This window comes from Macrosteles quadrilineatus, unplaced genomic scaffold, assembly GCF_028750875.1.
Source record: "Macrosteles quadrilineatus isolate MER2022 unplaced genomic scaffold, UCM_ALF_1.0 Scaffold_1__1_contigs__length_201487025, whole genome shotgun sequence".
In the NCBI taxonomy this organism is placed as follows: Eukaryota; Metazoa; Arthropoda; class Insecta; order Hemiptera; family Cicadellidae; genus Macrosteles; species Macrosteles quadrilineatus.
In genome coordinates this window covers 196,538,796-196,555,911 of record NW_026542594.1, presented here as the reverse complement: position 1 = coordinate 196,555,911, position 17,116 = coordinate 196,538,796, and the positions used below count along the sequence as shown (strand labels likewise).

At 36.8% G+C, this 17,116-nt stretch overlaps 2 protein-coding genes across 4 annotated transcripts in view; one reads left to right on the top strand and one right to left on the bottom strand.

Moving 5' to 3' along the window:
• The first annotated feature begins 56 nt into the window (after positions 1 to 56).
• On the top strand, positions 57 to 1,149 carry LOC129003756 (histone-lysine N-methyltransferase SETMAR-like). The gene is made up of 2 exons (XM_054432055.1): positions 57 to 300; positions 741 to 1,149. Exons 1-2 carry the CDS (start codon positions 61 to 63, stop codon positions 1,038 to 1,040), a joined length of 540 nt encoding a protein of 179 aa, XP_054288030.1. The 5' UTR covers positions 57 to 60; the 3' UTR covers positions 1,041 to 1,149.
• A 934-nt stretch (positions 1,150 to 2,083) lies between these two features.
• The window catches only part of LOC128993477 (ABC transporter G family member 23), a 112,074-nt gene continuing 97,041 nt past the window's right edge, over positions 2,084 to 17,116 (bottom strand). For 2 of the 3 annotated variants that reach the window (XM_054417395.1, XM_054417404.1), the window contains exons 3-18: positions 16,122 to 16,281; positions 15,422 to 15,576; positions 14,550 to 14,657; positions 14,064 to 14,157; positions 13,363 to 13,524; positions 12,130 to 12,276; positions 11,293 to 11,421; positions 10,656 to 10,783; positions 9,908 to 10,115; positions 9,044 to 9,221; positions 7,613 to 7,728; positions 7,163 to 7,233; positions 6,526 to 6,614; positions 5,979 to 6,155; positions 4,878 to 4,964; positions 2,084 to 4,235 (exon numbers count right to left, since the gene is read on the bottom strand). In XM_054417395.1, coding sequence (XP_054273370.1) covers positions 4,021 to 4,235; positions 4,878 to 4,964; positions 5,979 to 6,155; positions 6,526 to 6,614; positions 7,163 to 7,233; positions 7,613 to 7,728; positions 9,044 to 9,221; positions 9,908 to 10,115; positions 10,656 to 10,783; positions 11,293 to 11,421; positions 12,130 to 12,276; positions 13,363 to 13,524; positions 14,064 to 14,157; positions 14,550 to 14,657; positions 15,422 to 15,576; positions 16,122 to 16,281 — 2,224 coding nt within the window. In that variant the 3' untranslated portion in view covers positions 2,084 to 4,020. The remainder of the gene's footprint in view (positions 4,236 to 4,877; positions 4,965 to 5,978; positions 6,156 to 6,525; positions 6,615 to 7,162; positions 7,234 to 7,612; positions 7,729 to 9,043; positions 9,222 to 9,907; positions 10,116 to 10,655; positions 10,784 to 11,292; positions 11,422 to 12,129; positions 12,277 to 13,362; positions 13,525 to 14,063; positions 14,158 to 14,549; positions 14,658 to 15,421; positions 15,577 to 16,121; positions 16,282 to 17,116) is intronic. The other variant, XM_054417415.1, reaches the window with a different exon arrangement.

The following is a 17,116-nucleotide window of genomic DNA, read 5'->3' as shown; positions in this document are numbered from 1 at the left end:
AACGACAAATTATCTTCCAATTCATTTATTCTCGAGTGCAATGAGTTTTGCAAGTGCCCTATGGACTGTGGCAATCGATTGGTACAATTCGGCCCTAGACGCCACTTGTTAGTGTTTGAAACAGATGTGAAAGGTTTTGGATTGAAAACGGATGTGTTTGTTGATTGCGGTAGTTTTGTTTGTGAGTACGCCGGTGAATTGATCAGCAGGGAAGAGGCTAAAAGACGGTCTCGAAATGATAGTATTAACTATATATTTGTTTTAATAGTATATTTCGTACCTAGTAGTATATCTCGATCGATTTAAGTTCTCGACTTTGTCTCGAACTTAAAAACTATCTTGAGCCGGCAAAACCTCATTTTCGGCCCGTGGTAAGAACTCTATTTTTCACCACACTATTACCACTACCTTATTACCACTATTCACCACTAGAATAATGCACACTGATAGTCAACACAACTACAACTTTAAGGTTATGTAAAGAAATAATTTGAGGAATCGGCAAAAATAAAAATAAATAGTTGTTAGGCAACGGCGACAATAACACAATTCGATTGCAATGCTATGGATTTTGATTGTGTATTTAAAATGCATTCATGTTTTAAGTAAGTAAGCGGACAGCTGATTTTGCGGCCCCGGCCTGTAAAAACCTGCTCGGTCCCCAAATTTTGATGACAGCTGGCCAGCAAAACGTAACTTTCAGCCACCAATTAACGTATGTAATACAGCCAAAAACATAGTGTGGTGAAAAAGAACATTACGTTAATTCTACAACCGAAACCATTGTTGATCCTACATGCGTTGGTAATATCGGTCGATATATCAAACATTCTTGCCAACCTAACGCTGCTATTGTCCCTGTGAGAATCGATTCTCCGATTTCAAGATTGGCAGTGTTTTCTGTTAGAGATATTCAAGCGGGCGAAGAAATTACTTACGATTACGCAAGTGGTGGGAGTGGTATTGGTAAAACCAGCTGTTTGTGCGGAACGGCAAAATGTCGTGGATTCCTTCCTTTTGATAAAGATTTACTTAATTAAAAAAAAACATTCCACAGTTTAACTGTATTATATTTGTACATAGGCTACCAAATTTTATATTTTTACCTATGTATTGTTGTTGTTGTTATTAAACGGAGTTTATATCTTAACAAAATCATTTGTTTTACACTTTTAATATCCAAATTTTTTTTATTGTTAACCTTATGTTTTGTGCATTAAATAGAACTAGCAAATTTACAGATCTTACAAATCCATGCAGGTTCTATCTTTATGTAATATATTAATATAATTCTTGTATCCATTAGCAAGATAATGTTATGTTTGATTTTCATGCTTATTTTGATTTTTATGTTTGTTTGAATTATCATTTTAATGGTCCTGATGTCTCAATTTCCACGTAAAGTTTCAAGGTACAGTTATATCATTGATTTTAGCTGAGGATAAAAACTGTTTATCGTTGTCAATTGTAAACTAAAGCTGGTTTTACATTAGCATGTAGACGGGGCGAAGTACCACGCAAGTTGGTAGTGTCTTGCCAATTTGGATTTTGCATTAGATTAAAAACCTAGCTTACTACTGTAGGGACGTCAGTTGAGTTGTTATCAGGTGTTTTTCTGCCTGATGATTATGTAACAAAACTCTCGTATACCGTAAATATGTAACGATAGGTGTTTCTGTAATGGATTAGGAGTTATATTGATGGATTTAATTGAAATATTGTGCTTAAAGCCTAGAAAGTCAACGTTTGATTCTTATACTAAAGTTCCTTCGGACACTTCAACGTGTAATGTTTACATGGACCCACGTAATTCCAACGGGTGCGCAAATGTAGTGACGCAATATAAGTTGAAACTTGGAACAAATATTAGTAGCATTAGCTCAAACTATTATTTTCACATCTCCAATGAAAATGGCACAAGCATCAAACAAACAAAAAGTGTTAACAATTTTTCAAACTTGAGTTCTTGTTGAAAAGAGTTGCTTCAGGCCCTAATGATGAAAGATAATTTTTTGATGCACAAGAACACAAACTAGCAAACCTTATCATACAAAATACAACAGGCTACAAAATACACAAACGGTTGTAAATTACAATTTATTGGTGTTATATAACATATACAATGATAAGAACATAAAAACAGATAGTGAGGAACATTCACTCGTCAGACTTTAACTTAAACATACGCTTCATCAGCAGATATGCAGCGTCCAGGCAAGACCAGCAACCTCCGATATCACAGCTCCGATATCAGCTGATTTAGAAGTGGTCAGAGACAAAAAAAGTTGTAACTGACTTCCGGAGTTTTTAAACCACAAAGATTTAACCGTATGAACTATATTTTAGGTTTGTTTTTGTTACATTCGTACTTAGAATCTAGTGAAATCTCAAAACAGCTTTGTATGACAAGTAAAAGCGGAGGCGGAAGTAAAAATCAACAAAATATGTACAGTAACTCATCTTGCAATTCTAAGACTTACAGAACATGCTAGTGTTTTACGTTGAACATGTATTCCTTCTCTACTTTTGTTAGAAAGTTTTTTGTCTACAAAAATAAATTATTTGTTAAATAGGCCTAATTTATATGTGTCACGTAAACAAAGAAATAGAAAGTTTTAAATTAAAAACCTCTACTGCCTGTCCCTAAAGATCTGTACGGTTTTCTAAAGTTAAAGAAATACTGTCTCGATACTAGTCAAATAGATAACAGAGGTGACCTCAGTAATTTTATTGGGCGATCTAAGACACAACAATTAAGCACCTAATTTTGGGAAGTTAGCATTAACCGTACCAGTAGGCAATCGCAATGCATTAGTAAAGTATGATTAATTTGTGACCAACCGGATCATTGACTTAATATTTTGTGAACGTGCACACTTTATTCCTTAAAACACCTTTAAAATCCAATACATCTTGTTTTTAACTTAATCCGACCATCGAGTAATTTAATAGTTTCAACACTTGGAAAAAGTAAATAAACACATCACCAAAAGCATATCTGCTGACAAGGCATATGTTACCTTTCATAAGCTGTAGTCTAATACAAACTGAAGAAGTAAAGCGAATCACACTAAGTTTACATTAAGTTGCCACTGCCCAGCCTATCTTACAAAATATGACAATAATTTACTCTCGGGTGTATAAACGCTGACAAATTTTGATTAAATAACTTTATGAGCAAATTGCAGTTAACACTAATGACTATTACTAACTATATAGCTATAATTAACTTTACATGTACCGTACAATATATAGATAAATTTGTTTTGTACAGTGTTTAAAGGCACTTTATCACTTAAATACACTTTTAGTTCAAATATAAGATACGTGGAAATAAGTGTTGCAAGTGCAAGGCGATGCGATCAAACTATTTATTTACAGATCTGGTAAGAAAATAGAGGTATCTTTGTTCCGACTTAGAGTAAACATCGCTAATTGTGCAAGTAATGATAGAATGTTGATATTTATTTATGAAATAAACAATCATTTAAAGGAAATACTACAAATATTAATTATACAACGCTAAATTTGCCAAATTGTATTTTAATGAAACCTAAGGAATTCCATTTAATGGAAACTTTAAAAACTAATAAATTCGTAACTATTTAAGGATTTTAGAAATCGGGACCAGTGTTTTACTGAACACAAGCCAAACTTAGTTATTCACTTGCATTTATCTAAGTAAGAGCCTTAAAGTTTGCCACTTAATTCATCTGTAGCAAAAAAATAATAATTTTTTACTTCGACTTTCACAGAATAAAAAGTTATCAACAGTAAACAATAATAATTTAAAAATTACCACATTATTTCAGATCTTTCCAAGTTGATTTCCAGACGAATTGCATATCCATGATGAATAAAAAATATGCCTTAATTAAGTGGTAAATAAGATGAAAGATTAAAAACAACACTTCAATAACAAAAATCCATCACGTCGCGGAACGACCGACCGTTGACGGACGCTGTGCTTAGCACGGTCCGAGAACACGTTTTTGGCACCGTTGTTGTCGCGTTTGTCACTTAACCTCGTTTCATCTTGAGGACGATCAGAGAAATGGATAGGAACAAGACTATCCAAGTGATGGTGGAGACGAAGCCGAGCCAAACGTCAGGTTCGGTGATGTACCATCCTCGGGTGAGAATGGACCGCAGCGAGGTGGTGGCGAGAGTCAACGGCAGACACGCAGAGATGTACTGGAGTACCAGCGGCATACCCTCCACTGGCCAGATCACACCTGGAGACATGAGTTCAAGACATTACGACAATTCTAAGACAACACAGAAACGGCATTTGTCAAGTTTATTTTGCAAGTTAGGATGTCGGAAAAGTTGCAAGGATACTTGGAGGAAGGAAGACTGTAACAGAGAGTAAATTTAACAGAAAGCTATCTCAGCCATCTAAAGGAATAAAAATCTAGATTATAGAAACTGGTTGGCTTTTCATGGTGATCAAGAAAATAAATAATGGTAATTACATTTCTCCCTCACAAGATGTAGAGAAAATATCTTGAGGTTTGCACTCAGTACACATAGGAAAAATATCTCAGGTTTCAGTACGGTATTTCATGTCAGGTTTTTTATAAAGACACTCTAGGCCTAGGCTTGCGTTTAGGCATGTTTTGACAAAGCAGTTTTCAAGGCAAAAAAATAAAACTACTGTATTTAACTGTTTTTTAAGTTTTTTTTTCTGAAAGGTGTTTAGACATTGTCGAAGGCACAGCAACCTAAACATCTTGTCTTTGAAATCAATTGATTTGTCTAGTAAGAAGAGGTGTAGTTGGAGATTGTCTTTACTACTGGGAAGAACCTTCATTACATCTCGGTCGAATTTTGAGTTTCGAATAAATAAAAACTCGTACAAATGAGTTTCAACTCACCGCTGAGAAGCAGAGTGGGGTAGAAGCTGCCGAGGGCTAGCTGGATAGCGTTCCTCTCCAGCTCACAAATTGCGGAGATCACAAAACCTGAAAATCACATAACATTAGAATGTGCCTCTAAAAAAACCGCAAATGGTTTATCAAGACTCTTTATTAAGATATACTTCATTGAGATTTGCAACAACCTCAATCACAAAAAGCTGTTTAGGGTGACTTGCTTTTGAAGGTCTTGTCACTGAAGTTTATACTTCATTAAGATTGATTTTAACTTAAAGTGATGTGTAAATTGATTGTTCCTCAAGTCTTTTACCTTTGAAGACTACACAAAAGTTGCAGATTAACACGTTCGCTACCACAATTATATGGAATTTAACGTTCGCATAGACCAGCGACGCAATTGTGCGTCGACTCGTTTCTCACAATAGACCACCGACGCATATTTGCGTCAGCTGGTCACATTGAAATAGACTAACGACGCACATTTGCGTCGGTGTTCTAATGTTACTAAGCAGCATATTTCTTAGCAACGGTCTATTTTAAAGCCCTGATTTTATCGTATCGGTCTAGAGGGATATCTGCTGCAAATGTGCGTCGCTTGGTCTGTGGATATGACGTCACACAACAGTTGGCAACATTTTTGTTTACATTGTGTATTCCGCGACATCACAGAACAGATGTAAACGCTCTAGCCTTTGGAGTTTTGGCTAGTAAGTGTTTAGTGGAGTTTCTTTATTTGTTTGTGTAAAAGCTTGATCATGAAACGCAATAGGTCTACTAGGCCTGAAAACCCATCTTTTTAACCGGATTTCATTAAATAGACTGAACGACACATATATGCGGCGTTTTAAAATTTGCTCAAAACGATAAATAAAACAATATTTATTGCTTACTAATTCACTTAAGTTAATATGAAGTCAATTAATCCATTTAAACGATATTTCTCTCTTGGTCTGTCGGCAATGTTATTTATTCCAATATCACTTGGTCTGTAAGCAACGTCATGATCATTCCTTTTGGTCTGTAGGAGTGACCGGACCGACGCAAATGTGCGTCGCTCGGTAGCGAACGTGTTAAAATCTCATTATTAAGTGAAGAGCTTACCAAAGCACATTCCGCAGAGTCCTTGAAGAATGGTGAGAATGATGACCAAGAAAATATCTCCTTTGCACTCGACTTCAAACACTACTATCATGAAGATCAGGACCAAAGCCGTCTGTCCACACATGACAACGAACTGAGTGATGACGTGGGAAAACAGAATCTCAACCGGAGTCACACCTGTGGAAAAAAATGTAATGAACCAATGAACTAAAAAAGTTGAAAATCAAAATAATCTTTTGAAAAGCAACGTAATGGAGCTCTACTTCTACTTATTTTATGCCCCTAAATAACCCCTCTTACAATGACTGCGTCTAGGGCTGGTTTTTACCAAATTTGAAACAAGTTTAATTAAATCAGCCATATATTAATAACAATTTCGACCAATTGTTTCGGCTTCTGGGGACCATAAAACAAAAGAGTACAGTGGTCTGGGATCTAAGTCTTATGAAGAAATCTACGTTAGCTAACTCCCGAGGAGCTAATCACATTACAATCTCTATTTTAAAAGGGATCAAAGGTTTTAAGGAAGTATGTGTAACAAAATTACCTGCAACCCAACTTCTGTCCAGTAGACCTTCCATCCTTTCAATGATCAGAGCTGACGACGTCAAAGCAACAGCTAAGAAGAAAACAATTCTGAAACACATCAGATTCATTCAAAAGAGGAGCTATTTATGTATATTCACATTGAAAACTAAATTAGATGCAAGTAGATTTGTCATCCTATTGTAAAGTGGAAAGCTTGTTTTGATTTGTGATTAATTCCCGTAACTCTTCTTAAACGTTGGCTAAATTATCTTATCTTAGGATAAATCTTGGGTATGCAGAGTTAAGTTTTCCTGGTGTAACCCATCAAAGTTAAGAGAGGTTTCATACTTTTGCCAAACCCGCTGATGCTATTTCTATTAAAGGCAGTTTGCTCTAAGGCAATGGCATTTAAAAAAATTCAAATTATTGTTAACAAATTGGTAAATGACAGCTCCGGAAAAATAACAAAAAAGGAAGTTACATATGTCACTAGGTTTTTATAACTATTTTTTTCACAGCAATAAATCCAAAATTGTATGTACCTAAAAAGAGAGACCAAAAGGAAACTAAAATTAAAACTTATATTCACACAGTATTGATAATACCTAGGTAGTACACATTCCATTTTTAAAATGTATCTAATCAATTAAACTTACGTTAAAATAACTCCTGGTGCGACGAAATCTGTGAAGCTTGGATCATTGCTGCCGTAAATTGGTTCTCTGAACTGAAATGATAGTTTTAATTTATATTTCATTCAACAAATACAGTACTCTAAAAATATATTACCTTAAAATTGAATTAATTGTTAGATGAAACTAGTTAGCGTACCGTAACACTATTCAGCTAGAAAACTTGAAATAACAAACGTTATATTTTTGTAAATTATAAATCTAGTATGTTTAATTAAATGGTACAACCCTCATTGCTGTAAAAATTGCAGTTCCAAAGTTATTGCAACTTTTTGTGATTTTAAATCGTTTTGCAAAAATATCATAGTTACTCCCACCGTTCACCCATGATAACGGTTGTTTTTGTTGACAAGCTAATGGGAGAAAGTATGTGTCAGATTGCTGATACCGTTGTTAACAATGTTTTTACCACACCTGTATCGGAATGTCAGCCAGTTTGGGATTGTTGCCGCAGTCAGAAAGTAACTCTTGCGCAAAGTCTCGGTAGGCTACTTGTAGATCTCTACTCAACATCAAGCCAATCTGTTGATCTGAAACCCATAATAAGTGTTGAGAAATAAAAATGTCACAATGGTCACAGCTGAAATCTAAACTAGACAAGTATATTTACAAATATATACAGTTCATTTTAATAATACTGTAATCCAACTATAAACATAATTTGAGACTAATAGCTTTGACTATTGATACAATTTCAGTATCCAGTCAATGCTGATTCCGTTGGAATAATTGGCTGTTGGATCACCAAAAATGTCAGATCACTGAAAATAATATTAGATTCAACCCGTAATCATGCCAGTCAACTTATGAACCCTATTCCTCGATTGTTGGATCTTTCACATTAATTTAACCAGTTAAGTTAATTTAACCAGTTGATTTTTGTTATTTTAACAAAAATCAATGTTTATTGAGTACCAAAAACTTTTTAATTTAGCTTGATGATTATCTGAAGCTTTTGTAGACCTGAATAATATTAAGTAAATCCCAGGCCGGCGGTTTGCAAATACAGTAATGTGCTCTGGGCCAGAGATATAATTGCGTCCCCTCCTTTCTCCATTAAGGAGGAATTTTTCTCTCTTGCTTGTGCCCCCAACAAACAGAGGTTAAAAGTAACCTCTGCATTTGCAAAAGCAGCCCTGATAAATCTAAAGGCCAGCCTGTATTACCAGTATGTGTTTAATTGAAAAAAAAATTTTTTAACATGTTCGCGGCGGCATGGGAGCGATACGGAACCCTAATGCCATCCTGGTGGGTGCGATCGCTCCCAAGCTGCAATGCAGTACGAAATGATTTATTTTTAAGCCAGGATTAGAGCTAGAAACTTGAAAACTCGCACAGCACTGCTCAATAGTATACTGTATTTTGTTGTGGTGTAGGTTGGTAGTAAATTTCCCCGTAAAATCCCCGTCTGGCAATCTCAAAAATCTACTTTTTGTCCCGTCTTTTTCCCTCCATTTGGCAATACAATTCTAATGGGACCGGCTACGTTCCAAGCAGTGCTACTATCTGTGGGTGTTAAGCAAACTACGTCGACTCTCGTTGTAAAGCAGGACATCCTAGCACGTTATTTGCTATTCGTCAGACCGAAATTGGAAACGCGGCAATCAGGTTTGTTCGACACTGAGGGCTGCGCCGCACTGGGGATACGCCCGCCATTTGACGTCCCGCCGCGAACGTGTTAAGTTCAATCGATAAATATTGTAACGATACAGCTAATGTATCAACATGGTTGGATAACATAAAATGATAAAATTGTTTCATCCATGAACACCATGACCACTCTAATTACAATTGGCTCATCAACAATAAGGTTAAGGTAGAAAAATAACTAAGCAGCAAACTTACTTGACATATCTAGCCAAACTCTCAATTCACTCTGGTCCAGCGTTTCGTTGTCAGCCTCTTTGCCAAGAGCCATCCTGGCGACGAGGGCGTCAGTGAAGTTCTCCGTGAAGTATATGGCTCCCCAAGCATCTCCGACTTCTACCGCTTCAACAGCTAAGTCCGGCGTGAAATAGTAATCCTGGAGGCAGGATATCAGTTGTCTATAGCTCGATTGAAGCTTTTCTTAGCTAATATTTTGGTTACCCCCCCTTATAATCTATATTTATATCTAGACTTGAATGTGGAGTCTAGATGCTACTTTCACCCGGTCGTGACGCATCATCTTCAAGTTACCATTAATTAGTATTATTATCCTTGTAAATGTACCTTTTTTATGTGACTATGTTCGTGTTCGTGTGCGTGTTTGTGTGTGAATGTACCATGCGAATCGACGACCTTCTGATGAAGTGATTATTTTGACACCCACTGGACGCCTGAGGATGACTTCTGTATGAAGTCGAAACTAGTTGCGTGACAGAAATTGCGACTTTTGGATTACTAGAAGCAGATATTTAAATCAATTTATATATTCAACGTAATCCGGAGGCTAACATCAAAAATGACAATGGTTTTTAAACACCGAGGTATTTCCATCAATATATTTTCTACATTGAATATTGATATGGAACTTCACTGATAATTTACTTTAGTGAAGGTGACTTATGTTTTTTTACATCAATGTTTTCAATCAATTTCGGACAACCATCAGGTATTTTCTGTAACTAAATTTGCTGTAAACAGAATAGTTTACTGTAAAAAATTACAAAATCTTCTCATCTATTCGAGTACAACTAGAGAAAAGAATCTTTTTTAGCCGGAAGTTACCTTTATCATAGTATCGTTCCGTAAGTGTTTGACGTATCGACAGCTCAAGTAGGTTAGGTTGCAGCCCGGTAGGATTGGACAGTCTTTAGTCTCCCAATCCATCTCGTGGTTGACGATGGCGATGTGCAGTCCCGTTGGGTCTCGACCAATAGCGAGGCAGAAGAGAATTACTTGCATAACAGGTAGTGCGAAGATGAACAACATCACTCTAGGAACAGAATATGTTTCTCAATTAAATTACAACATGTTAAGTAAAAAGCCTCTTCCAAGATAAAATGAACATTCAGAGATAGGGAAGACCACGGGAATGTGTACCACTTCCAACTTTAAGTTGGGGAGTGAGCTAGAAATGTAAGGAAACTAGGGGTGGAGGTTGTAGAAACCCACAAAAATAAGAAAGGCAAGTGATAAAAGCAGACAGGTATACACTTAAAACAATGTTTCATCTTACTGAACTCAAATGATACATGAGATGTTATATTCTCTTTCTCATTTTGAGTTCTAATGATTGTCAACAGATTCCGCTGATGTAAGTTACAGATTTTTGTTGAATATTCAGACTTTTAACAAAGCCAAACTGATGGACAACTTACTGCAAGCTATTGCATCTTTTATGGTGACAGCTGGTTTATATAGATGGGATGTCTACTTCAGTACCTAGCCTACTAACCAAAAGCCAATGGCAAAACCAACTTATTCCTCATCCAGTAAAGTAGCAAACTATTCTCAACATTTTATCTCTACGTACCCAACATTTCTCCACATTCTCAAGAAGTTCTTCTGCAGTAGCGCCTTGGTCTTTCCTTTGGTCGTGAGGTTGCAGCAAAAGTCGGAGCAGTCCTCACATTGCAAAGCCTCACTACTGCCTTGGCCGAGCTGAAAAGATAATTTTATAAATAGAAGTTGGCAAAATGATTTATTAACTAGTTGCTTTACATATGCTTTGCAATGGGATTGAAATAGAAATATTGTGGGTTTTCTAATTGTGTCTGTGACGACCAATCAATGTTCATCTCCCAAAGCTCACTTTTATCTTTGAATGCTTCGGCAAAGCCCTAAAGTCAACAAATGAAAATACAAATGATCACACATTCCTAGGTAATTGAGAGTCTTTGGAGATTAAGGTCATCTTGGATAAGCTCACCTTAAGAGTTATCTACCATACCAAAATATTTATTCAAATACCAAAGACACTGTAATAATTTAAATATCTAGAGCACTATGAGAGAAGATATTTTCTATGTAGTTTTGTGATTGCTTTATGAATTACTCAAAAAACTAGTTTAACATAGTTTGGTCAGTAGTTCTTACACGATATAAAGACATGAGGTGAAGCCTAATTTTCTCTAGGAGTAAGTAATGTACATATATTTTCTCCGACTCACATCATATTGTCCATTGGCGTTGTCGGTGATCAGAACCTCCTTGGATTGGCTAAAGTTGAGTCCTATAACTCCTCCACTCTCCTCCGTCACATAAACTGGTTCGTCTTTTTTACTCCACTGAAGAGTTGCCTGGAATTTTAGGAAAAACATTGTTAAATGGAAAATCACTAATGAGACTCGATTACGTTTGGAAAAACAAGTAAGGAAACACAAAAACAAATTGAATCCTAATAACGCAAGCTTCACACACAAAAAACCCACACAAATAATGAATTGTATGGAAGAAACCAGAATAGAACCTGAAAACACTATGAAATTACCTTCAGATTCATGATTTTTACCTTACCACTTACAAAAGATGAACGTAAACTCCTTTTGTTTCTTTACTTCACAGTTGGTTATGTTCTGCATAGAAAATTAGTACTGTATACCTTTGGTAAAATTCTTTGTAGTAATTTCAAGACAATTTGCTATTTTCCTAAATTCCAACAAACAAAAGCAATCCAAAAGTTCTTTGGTAGGAAAAACGATATATATTGTTTTGCTAGAGGCATCACAAAAGCTTCTTCAGAAATGGCTTTTTAATTTTACTACAGTGAGTTTCAAAATCGTTTTTATTAAACAATAATCATTTGGCACAAAATGTAAAAAATCCAAATATATTTTGTCAAAATTTTGTCCACAAGTAAAGTTTTACCACTGCAAACTCAAGCTGAAAAACAGACACCACTAAGCTAAAACATAAAGGCAACAAACATATGTACACCCGAAACTTTTGCGAAAAAGAAAAACGGAAAAAAGCTTTTCACGCTTCAGACCCACTCCAGGCCAACTAACCTCCTGATCTATATTGGGCACAGCTTTCTGCAACGCAGTAGCTATATCACTCAAACCCTCTGCCTCTTTCTGCTTTTCGTTCATCTTCTCCGTTTTTACTGTATCTAAATTTTCATCTTTGGGTTTCGGAGGCTTTTCGTTTTTTTCCTATGTAAAAATCTGAACTATCACTAATTGCACTACAAGTTGTAACGATTGAGAAAATGTATCATAGAGTTCTTGGATTGAAAACATACTATGATTGTGGGTAAGGGGGCTTAATGTTTTATTGGAGGGATACGTTTACCGAGGGATTTGTGGGTACAGAGGCTATAAAGGTACTCACTTACTTATACTTTGATCTGAAATGGAAACCGTACAACGGTAGGTATTTTAAGCCAAGTATGAATGGAGATGAGTGTAGAATGAGTGGCGAGATAGAAAAGCTTATGCCAAGGAAATATAACGCTGAAATTAATATTCTATCTACATCGAACAACTGAAAGAGCTATTGATGTAATAACTCCCGTATACCCAAAATTGAAAAATTAAGTTTTAACTTGAAGTTCATGAGTAATAAATACAATGTATATGGTAAATTCGAGAAACCAAGTTGGAAAAAAATTCATCAAAATACTGTCCACCTCCTTCAAATAATAAGTAGGAATTATAGATAGGAAATGTCAATGTTATTTAATAATACTTTGATGTTAATAGTAGAATTTCAGATTACAGTTGAACCTCTATAAGACGAATTTCAAGGGGTACGGGAAAAATCCGTACTATAGAGGTATTCTTAATAAAGAGGGTCGTTTTATCGAGGTTTAATGCTGCAGTTATTCTTCTTATAGAGGTTTCTCCTCGCTCCAAGGTTTCTCCAAACAATGACTGAGGAAGGAGGACGGATGGGTGGGGGTTTCATGTTGAGACAAGCTTCTGTTTGTTTTGAAAACTTCGTACTATGGAGGTTTAGATTATGATAAATTCGTCTTATAGAGGTCACGTTCGTCTTGTAGAGGTTTTGTGCTAAGAATATTCGTTGTATAGAGGTAAATCAGTCCTAGCCCATGTCACAAACAAATTCGTCTTATGGAGGTTTTTAACTTAATTACTACGTTGTATAGAGGTGTTTTTAGCATTGACCTATATGAAAGTGTCAAGGGGATTAAAAAAAATTCGTCTTATCGAGGAATTCGTTTTATCGAGGTTCTTACTAACGAGGTTCAACTGTACTCTAAGATTGTATTTACTCACAAGAGAAATGTTGTTGGTCAGGTTGACGTCCTGAGCTGCTTCATTTCCTTGTTTACGACTCAGTTTGAGGAATACTTCTTCTAAACTCTGGCAGCCGTACATGGACAGCAGGACTTGTGGAGACTCTTCAGCCAGAAGACGACCGCTTCGCATCAGACCAATCTGGAGAAAAACAAACAATCAATTCTAGTTTCAAACGTTTATCGTCTTCTGCAATTGTGGCAAAAATCTTGTTTATCTACCGCAAGAACACAGAAACATTATCATCGTTTTCCGCAATTGCGGCAAACCCTGAATATGATTAGCAGTAACAGAAACATATCAGTGTCATCCGTGAAAACGTTACCGTCGTCACCCTACAACTCTTTGCGATTGCGGCCAAATCTAGGACATCTCCTGCAGTAAAGGATACATTATAATTGTGTACAGTTATTGTGGCAAAATATTGTACACCTCCCGAACAGGCGGGGGCATAATAATTGTCTCTCATGTTCACAGAAACTTTATAGTCATTATCTGTGATCGCAGCAAACTCCTCAATATCTCCTGGAATGACGGAAACAGCATAAATTGATCCTGAACATACTGATACTTGGATAATCCTTCTTTTTTACTGTTCCAGCCAAGGTCCTGGTCTTGTAGATGACGGATTATCCTTATATAGATATTGTTACTAATCAGCTGATTGTCAAAATACTTACTGTGTGAGCTTGCCTCGCCTCCTCAATGTAATGTGTTGTGATGATGACAGTCTTGTTTCCGTCTTTGGTTATTTGCACCAGATGATTCCATATACTAAAAAAATACAAGTTTTGTTTCATTTGTTGAAATCAAATAGAAGTAGTAGTTTAAAACTTATGGTACCAATAAATGTACAATGATAAAGCGTGTAAAATCAAGGGTGAGACCACAGACAATATAATACTCTAATGTTTATTACAATGTTTAAGGTTTATTCCATTGTCTGTGGTGAGACCATTCAGTAAATGACAGGAAGTGTATTTTAAGCAAATATTGATTAAGCAATGCGTGTTAAATGAAATAATAGTTCTGTTACTATCTGAGTTCGGCTGGTTCTTTTACCAGGATCATTTATTAGCCCAATGATTAAGAACATCTTGGCCTTCAAACCAATATAATTTTGAATTTTTCAGGACCGAGAAGAGGTTGTGGACGGATCTTGTTACCTTTGTCTCAGCAGTGGGTCTACTCCGACTGTGGGTTCGTCCAGGATGAGCAGCTCTGGGTCATGCATGAGAGCAACAGCAAATGACACTCTACGCTGTTGGCCTCCACTGCAACAAAATATATGTGAAGAAATAGGAAAATAATGCCACAACGGCTAGATCTTGGCTAAATCGGTTATTCCTAGTGACATGATTAAGCAGCATGCTTCATGCTCCATGTTTGCCGGAGCCACCGATATCTTTGAAACCAATGAGACTGTTTTCCTAGTGACGCAGTGTGCGACCAACTGCACAGTGTGATTAGGAGCACCGCCTCGAGAGCAGACATTTGCGAACCACGCTGCTGAACTGGGCTTTTGTTGACAATAGACATATGGACAAAATATTATATTGGTAAATGTACAAAATTTACGTCTTGTGAATTGGTTTTGGTAACCTTAAAGAATGATACTATTTGACAAAAATTAGTTCATCACACGGGCTAAAATTTCTTTTCAACCCTCGCTCAATTTAGCTTCGCTTCGGTCATTAAACTAGACTTGAAAATGAGTCACCTTAGCCTCTAGTGCTGGAATATACTATTTACATAAAGTTGCCTCGCATTACACATCATGTTGTCCCAAAACAGGTAAATTTTGGGAATATTAGTGAAATTTACCATAATATTATTGGTACATTTGTAATAATGTAAGCGCAAACTTGTTGGTTAATCTTAGAAGAGGTTTTAAATCTTAAATTGTTTATTTAAAATTGTGTGTGTGTGTGTGTGTGTGTGTGTGTGTGTGTGTGTGTGGACAAGTTTATTTATATTTTTAAGACATACTGATCAGATGCCTCAATTAATCAAACATACTATGCAATCTTAATCTGACCTGAGGTTTTTGACGAGCCTGTTTTGACTAGGCAGATCGAGGAAGTTGAGCAGAAACTGTAGTCTGTCATTGATCTCAGGTGTCTCCATGCCAAAGATCCAGCCGAAGTACATCATGGTTTCTTTTATTGAGAACTCTCCGTACAGGGCGATTTCCTGGAACCAAAAACCTAGATGAATATTGATAATCAACTATACATTCTATTTACCGCATTCATAAAAACAAGTTTATTCCTGACTCCTGAGAAGACTGTTGTTGGATTCAGGGGCCCAGGAGTTGGAGCAGGGGCCAGGAGCGCAGGCCCGCAGATAATGAGTGGGCCCAAAAGATAATTGCGCCCCTGCCCACCAAGGGTGAAAGAATTTTTCTCTTCCTTGCGCACCCAACGAACCTAAAACCTCTTGTGCCCCTGAGCCTAGGCCCATCAGGTCAATTTATTACAACAGCCCTGCAGGAGTCCTCAGGCGTCTAACGCAAATGATATGCAATAGTGGACATTAAGTTGACTTTTGGGTTTAGCTTAGTTCAAAAGTTGGTCTGTTGAATAGAAATCATCAGGACACAGGGGACACTGTTGGTAACTCAATTCAACTACTATACATCCAGTTTCTTTTTGAAATTGGCTACATCATATTTAACATGGATATGGGATGCCTATACTTCTATTAATAGTCAAAGGTAACACTAATGTTTGACTCACCTGTGGCATGTAGCCTACTCTTCTGCCCGGCACGCCAGAGCCCTTGGTGCCGGGTTTGCCGCCCAACACCCAGATTTCACCGGTGTCGAGTCGTCGTCGGCCAACAATGCAGCTGAGTAGTGTTGTCTTACCACAACCACTGGCTCCCAACAGTCCATAGCTGAAACATTACATGAGTTAGAAGAATATTGGGAGAAAGATGAGAAGTAAAGTATTAGGAACAGAGAAGTAAGTACAGAGGCAACTCGCTTATGGGATGATCGTGTGCTTTCAGCCGTAGTATGTTGTGCTGGAAATATACTTGAGACAAGCAAAGAGGAGCCCAGCGGTGAGCATTGTCAGGAAATTCCTATCGCAGAAGACTCAGGTCTTCCTTCACCGTGAGCGTTGTAGTACATGAGGGTAAGGGGACGGAGAAGGAATTTGCCCTATAGGCACTATATGCGACTAGTGCTAGACATAACTTGCCATTGAAGGTTTCCTCTGTACTTTACTTCTTTGTGATTAGGCATACTTCTTGTTATCAATCCTTTGAGGCAGCAACACAAACTTGGGTGTGTATTTCAAGCTGAATATGAAAGTAAGGTGAGGGCAACTTCCACATCCTAAACTGCATTATAGTTTTGTGGATAATGTATAGCTGAAGATAGAATATTATCTATTCTACTAGCGCAAGATGGGATGAGTGATCTAGGAATATCAGAGGCACAGAATTCAAGACACTGTTTCTCTCCTAAAAAACAAACATTCAACCATTAAGTTGGATGGATGAGTAGAGCCATAAATATTCTGGTGCTTTCCCAAGAGAAGGTTGCCATTTTTGTTCTGAGAAAAGTCAGTATTAAGTCAATAGTATTGTAGTGAGTAAGTCAGTTTGATGGTACTTGACCCATCTGTTCTTGATCATTGGGATTTTTCAATAAAGCATCATGGCTAAAGAACCACTCACATCACTCATATTTTGGTTGAAATAGGTACATCTATAGTATCATACA